The sequence below is a fragment of the Pleurotus ostreatus genome (genome assembly GCF_014466165.1).
Source record: "Pleurotus ostreatus strain PC9 chromosome Unknown scaffold_8, whole genome shotgun sequence".
NCBI lineage: Eukaryota > Fungi > Basidiomycota > Agaricomycetes > Agaricales > Pleurotaceae > Pleurotus > Pleurotus ostreatus.
The window spans coordinates 1,662,963-1,670,047 of record NW_023503163.1 but is presented as its reverse complement, the minus strand read 5'-3'; the positions used below and the strand labels follow the sequence as shown (position 1 = coordinate 1,670,047).

Here is a 7,085-nt window from a genome sequence, read left to right as displayed (position 1 = left end):
TGCAAAGCTGACGGACTCTGAATGATAATAAACGGTAGATCCATGGGATATTCAATAGCTGAATAGTATTCGGCATAATGACGGCTTATCCTAGGATGACTGGACTGAGGCTGAGTGTTAACTTGGATATAATCTCATCAATGGTGTCATTATTTTATTAATATCTTTCCAAGATATCAATATCATTCTTATGCCATCTGACTTCAGACAATATTCCAGTCAAACACTCATACCATTAGAGAACTAAGACATGATATCTAAGCTCAATGGGTAGGTAAGATGGAAACAAAAAAATAGGTAAGAAGGGAGAAGAAATATAAGTGATAGTCCAACAGGGTATGTATCTGTTGTATATGAAGAAGAAGAAATATAAATAATAGTCCAACATGGTATGTGCATGCTGTATATAGTGGGAGACAGAGGCAAATGTCCATACATATATCAAGAAGAGGAGGAGAAGGAGTAGTCCATACCAATAGTAGAGTAAATAAAAGAGGAAGGAGATAAATAACAACAGAGGAATATTTTTTGAAGGTTTTATGAAGTTAGAGAGGAAGTTAGAGTGGAACTGAGACGAAGTAAAGGGGCAAGAACAGGGGAAACAATAAATAGGGGGTTCGAAAGGGTGACTGCACCTAAAGATCTTCCAATTGGTCGTCGCGCCAGGAGATTGCACGGCGATTGCCTTGACCATCGAACATATAGTCGGGGTCGAGGTATCCTGCAGTGAATAGAGTACGAACATGGGATGAGAGGAAGTAGGTGACTTCGCGAAGGTGACGAATTGAGTTAGCGAACTGGACGCGACCTAACATGTGGTAGAATGAGCTGATATGGTGGAGGAACTCGTCTTCGTCGGTTGTTAGTAACGGATTTCGAGGTGGTGCGGGTTCGCGTTCAATGAGAGAGTCGGGTCGTCCGTAATCTTGGTGTATACATTTGCGGGAGAAACCTTGAAAGATAAGAGGGGTAGCGGGGTCGAGGAAGCGGAAGAAGGCGCAGTGATGGTAAAAGAAGTGGCGGGTATCGTCGCGTGTTTCTGAGTCATCGATAAAATCGCGGAATGAGCTACCCATAGTGTAGTCGATAAGTCCTCGAATAAATACCATTATTTCGAGTCGGATACGGCGCAGCATAACTATCTTGACGTTCCATGGGTTGTAGGAGATAAAAGGGTCGCGGGCTTGCCATGGATTCTTATAGTTATCGATGTAGTATAAGTTCGCCGAGTTTTCGAGGTAATCTTGAGGTCCCGTTGGTATATCGAAACACAACATTGGATTCCCATCGTTTGCTTCAAGTGGTACGTCTTCGTGATTGATTTCGCAGGCCAGACAATTGGTTAAGTTTTCGATATGTGGGTAGAGGTGGTTATAGGTAGTCTGGACGTGTTCTCGTGCGTAAGATATGAGATTAATTGGTCCTTCGACGTCGTCCCAATACTGTGGTTTGAGCAGAGTCTGGCGGGCGGCCTCACATATGTCAACGACAGATTGCGATATATCAAGATCGCCGTCGTCTAGCCATCTCTCGCAGAGTGAGTCGTCTGGAATGGTGAATTGGTTACCCCAAACGCGAAGGGGATGGTTGTCACAATAGCCGTCATATCGAGTCCAAGTTCGAAGTCGTTCAAAGTGGGAATGGTCTTCGCGCCAATATGGGTGATGGTATGGTGGTTCCTTAGTGAAACGAGGCTCAGTGACTGTGATCTTGATGGGTGCGTCCATAAGGCGTACTATAGTCGTTGTCGCATCGTTATATCCCCAAGGATCGGGTTCGTCGGTAGAGAGTTCATACATTTTCGCATTCTCGACGAGTTGATTTGGGCAGGTAAAGACGCCAGTTTGGTTCGTTGGTATCTCTGCGGGTAACGAATATAATTCCTGGTCGGTTGGTGACTTGTCATGGGATTCATGAAATCGTGAGGGAACCTGCGTGATCATTCTAGATAGGATGCGAAATGGTTGCGAATGTTCGTCGCTGGATGAATCGGACGAGGCAGGGGGAGGCGTAGTGGTATGATGTAGGCGCATCTCGTTCTCAGAGTCCGAGTCTTCATCCATAACATAGTCGCTATCTTCGTCCGGCCTGGTAAGCATGAATCGAGGTAAGGGTAATGGTCGTAGATGACTGGGTGCAGTATAACGTTGACTGGGAATGGCTGGAGACGGATACGGAGTGGGTGGACGTGTAGGAGGAGGAAGGGCGAGGAGTCTGGGGTCAATAGTAGTCGTTTGAGTTCCAGTAGCAGTATTCACGATCTCGAACGAATCATCGGAGCTATAGTGTAGCTCTTCGACGTCACAAGGTGTGCTGGCTTCACTAATTATCTTATCGTTCAGTGCGTGGACTTCTTCAGCAGTCTGATCTGGGCAGGCGAGCATCGTTACGATTCGACGGTGTCCCATATCTGTTTCTTCGTCCGAAATGTCTGTAATCAACATCTCGTGTTTGGCTGATTGAATCATCGCACCTACTGACAGTGAGTTCAAAACGAAATAGATCATGACGATGTACTCACGAAGTTCACTCATAGTGATTCTCTTCTCAAGATAAATCGTGGGTGGTCTGATGGTGTCAAAGATATGGCGTATTCGTTTCAGGATCTCGGGGTAGGTCAACATATCGAGCTCGTTATCGGATACACCTGATTCGCGGAGGATGATGTGCTGAACGTAGGTTAGGCCGTGGCGTAAACATACTTTTGCATGGGGCGCAGGTGCTTGGGCGGCGCGTCGCATTCCATGCTCATATTCTGAGGCTATTGTACGAGCTATATCGTCATTGTCCAATATAATTTTTGAGCCGTATAATTCATCTGCACGAGTCCTGAATGAACGCGGATACTGCATACAAGGAGAGTCGGTTTCGTTTTCGGAATTGATCTCGTCAAGGGTGACTGCCTGATCGTCTGCCTGACAGGCTTCGTCAATGAGAGTTAACGTGAGGAGGGGCGAGGTAGGCGATCTGGGTGACGGGTAGTACATGATATGCGGGTTGTCGAGCTGTTCGTCGATGGAGGAGATGTAGGGAATGTCGGTACGAGGCTCCCGGGGATCTAAGGTAGGTTCCACTATAAAATAGTGAGTTAACAGCGCAATTAAACTGGAAACACTAGACGAACCATCCTGACTCTCCGAGACGTTGGAAGATGCGTACTGAGCGCGTATACTAGCGCCTTCATTGTCTGAACCATCCAAGGAGTTGTCAGGGTACTGAAGCTCGTCGTTCTCATCTAATTCTTCATCGTCAGTGCATTCCTCTATTTCTGGCTCTTCGACGATACTAATGGTATCAAGATCTTCGGTTGGCGGGGCCGCAATGGCGTATCGTAGATATGGCGGTGACTGTGTGAGTCCAAGTGTCGAGGCAGTGGGATAATGAGCGCGAGGGTAAAGTGGATCGAATCCTCTAAGGCCAGGGTGTTGTACGAATAGATAGTAGAGGTGACCGTTTTCAATTGCAACGTTAGAGGGATCGCGGAGTGTGTGGGTAACGAACGATGTGTTAAGAAGTACGCCAGCGTTAACGTTTACTGAGTCAAGATACATTGAAGCTAATTCAATTGAGTTACTGGAGGAGATGAGGGAGAGAATACGCTCGTTTATGGGACGGTTCCCAAAGTGTCGGGCTGTCTCATCGGTCCAGTGAAGGGCGATGCGTGCGTTGTTGAAGTTGGGAGATACATAGCGAGGAAGGAATGTGGGGGATCTACCTGGGTAGACGCCGTTGGGTGCAGGAGGCCAAGAGGGAATTTGGGCGGCGATGCGTGTCAGCGCTTGCGAAGCTAGTTGGTCGTCGGCTCGATCAGTCGCGGGGTAACTTTGATGGCCAGGGACAGCGTGGATCGGACCGGAGTTCAATGCCGGCGGCACCGACGGTTCTGCCATGTGTCCTGATCGATCGTTCTGGGGAATATGACGTGGTGCGGGGTGTAAGTGATGATATAGCTGGTATATCCTCCTGATGGTCATTTTGGCTCGTTTATATATGAAATAAATCTCTATAATTCGTAGAAAAATTGTGAATACTTCGTGGCATGTATAGCTAGGCTTTACCATACTTGGTATGCAGAACAATACGGGTAAAACATCGAAAATAGCGAACTTCATCAGAAATACTACCCTGAGGACTAGATCTGTCATATTATTAAGGTAATTTTTGCCTATATTATGCAGTTCCTGTGGAGATGTGTCCATGAGTGTCGCTTTAGACATGCCCAGACATCGCGGAGGTAGGTACCAACTTCGATATATGTCATAGAATGTCGTTTCGTAGTTAACTCGGCAGATATGATTGACTGATGATCCAATACTTCCTAGAATGTCTTCCATATGTACTCTGATATGATCTGCCAAGTATTTGGCATATTCTAGAATTTTTCCAGCCACGGAATCCTCTACAATTCGCATATCGAGTCTATAGGGGTTCTCCTGCCAGGGGGTAGGGGAATATCTGGTGTCCTTTCGGGTACTACTAGGTGTCGAATTCATTGACGTAATATCTTCTAGAGGTCTGTCTGATCTTTCCATAGTTGGTAATGACTGATGGAAACTGGTTGTGTGCCTGTCTATGTGATTGAGTGCTGACGGGGATAATGAGTCTATCGGTTGTGAGTTTACTACTATATTTGTTACTAATGGAGGTACTTTGTTCTCCATTGGGACAAAATAAGGTTTGCTTCCGTTCAACAGCTGGTCAGGGTCCTCGTCAATCGGCGGAGAGACTAAGTAATCTCCGATCTCAGGGATAATAAGTTCTTCCCTAATCGGTATAATAGCTTTCACGGTGCTGGTATCCTTTATAGCAGGCTCGTCGGCTCTATTTGTTTCCATCGGTATGGTGTGACTGATAATTGCAGGCTCCGGGGTAATTCTAGCATAGGATTGCGATAAGACTGGATCAGAAATGATGTGTTCTTCGGATAACTGTAATACTCTATCCGCTCTCAGGCCTTCGGAATGACTTCGTAACACCATTTGAGCACGCTGGACTGCTTGAATAATAGTTTCGCCATGATTTCGCTGTATTTTGGATCCATTCAGATAGACAAATTTTCCATCGCCATTGCGAGTTAAGGTGCCTATTCTTATGAGTCTCATTATCTGAGCGCAAAACCGTGTCTTATGATCTGTGAGTCCACAGCCTCTGCATGGTTTCAATATAGCTACTGCTTTATCTTCCAGTGATCTATGCGGGTACGGAATATCCTGAGTCTTTTCTACATGATAGACTGATGGTTGTTCTGGAGGCTGAACTGGTAATACTGAGACTGGCTGATTCTGTTGCACTTGGTACTCTGCAGCAGGTGTGCGCACAATATTCATAATAGTTGGATCCAATTCTGCCGCTTTATGATATAACAATGCGTAGACTGGATCTGACACTGCCATACGACTCATTCTGGTCATAAGTTGGTCAACTTTATTGAGTACTGTATGTTTATCAGAGGATTCACAATTCTTGTAACTATTCTGATTATCATAACACTCATCAGCATCCAGTTCTGATTCCGATTCTGGCATATCATACCAATCTGATCTTTTCAGACTAGGTCCGACTAGGTCATGTTCAAAACGATTTCGTTCCAACAGTTCTTCAGCTATTTGAGTAACTAGTTGTAATGGATATGCCTTGTCGGCACCATAATGTGGGACATGTGCAAGAAGACGCGTTTCTATAGTCTTTTGAAATTTACGGTCAATTCCATGCCAAAAGTATCCAGCTTGCATATCTTCATTTATCAGGCCTTGGGACATAAGCCATCCAGCCTTAGTGAAGAATTCTCGTTGGTATCTTTTCCAAGTAGCAAGTTCTGATATCTTTACACTTTGCCATTTCGCTACTAGCTTTACTAACTGATCTGGCGTATACCGAGTATCATCTAGATCTGCATCGTAGTAGTGAAGAATGTCATATTCTAATTGCAACCAATCACCGTTCTGATAGCTAGCGAGTGATTCTATGAATAATTTTACTTTTCTGCTACAATATTCAAGAACACGATCACATTTATCATGAGAATCCATAAGATTATAAGCTGTACACAGACACTTATACTTTCGAATGAACTGTTTAACAGTATCATAATCACCATGAAAACATTTGGGAGCACCTTTCTCACCAAGAGTAGGCATCATATCTGGGGTTCTGTCATATCCCGTGTGATTATCATAATGATGTGGTGAATGGGACGGGGACATATAGTGGGATCCTCTAGATGAATCAACTATACGAGAGGAGTTTCTCATTGAAGAGATATCTACGAGATGTCGGGATGTGATGTGGAATGGGAATGGGGAATGCAATGGAGTAATGGATAGTAGACGGAATATTCAACAATATTTGTTGAAATGGGAATGAATAGTTCTGACAAAAGTAAAACCTCGTCCTGCAGTGGTCACCAAATTCTTGTCACACTCAGTGGGGTTTCACTGAAATGTTTTGGATGTAGTCGGATCAGTCTAGATAGATCGGACAGTCACCCAAGTTGCTGCAGGCTGAGGTGTGTTATTGAAAGAATATTCACTGGGATTCTACAAGGTAGTAGAAAGGGAAATAGGGGATGGATAGGGATAGGGGTAGAAAAAGAGTGTAGGCTAGAAGTCAATAATGGCTTCACGAGGATGAGGAAGAAGGATAGAATACTATACAGTACTAAAGATAAGTTGAAATGAAGTATGACAATAAGACTATGATGAGGAAATATTCTTTCCCTAGGATACATTGTATGACTCCGCAATGAGACAAAACTATGAAGCTCTAGATCAGACGTTTCTGCTAGATCACTTCCGAAACTGAAATAACAATAAGACACCCTGCAGAATTGTTCTACAGTCTAAATGTCCAGGTTACGACAAAACAATATGCGGTGGAATCAATACACAGGTATCCAGAATAATGTAGACACAAGCTACCAAATTACTCTGTTTGCTAGTAAAGAATGCTTTCACTGATCTGAGTACTCAATTATCAATATAATCAAGACTACTAATACAATGAGACTATACAGAAGTTCTATATAGAGGCTAGGATAAGGACAAACTTTATCCTACTATGCTGAAGGAATTCATTCTCAGGGAACA

The 7,085-nt window shown here is 44.3% G+C and overlaps 1 protein-coding gene across 1 annotated transcript; it reads right to left on the bottom strand.

Moving 5' to 3' along the window:
• Positions 1-635: 635 nt before the first annotated feature.
• On the bottom strand, positions 636-6,251 carry PC9H_010895 (uncharacterized protein; the record flags this gene model as incomplete). The annotated part of the gene is made up of 1 exon (XM_036780387.1): positions 636-6,251. The coding sequence occupies one exon, from the start codon at positions 6,249-6,251 to the stop codon at positions 636-638; it is 5,616 nt and encodes a 1,871-aa protein (XP_036627770.1).
• Between the last annotated feature and the right edge of the window lie 834 nt (positions 6,252-7,085).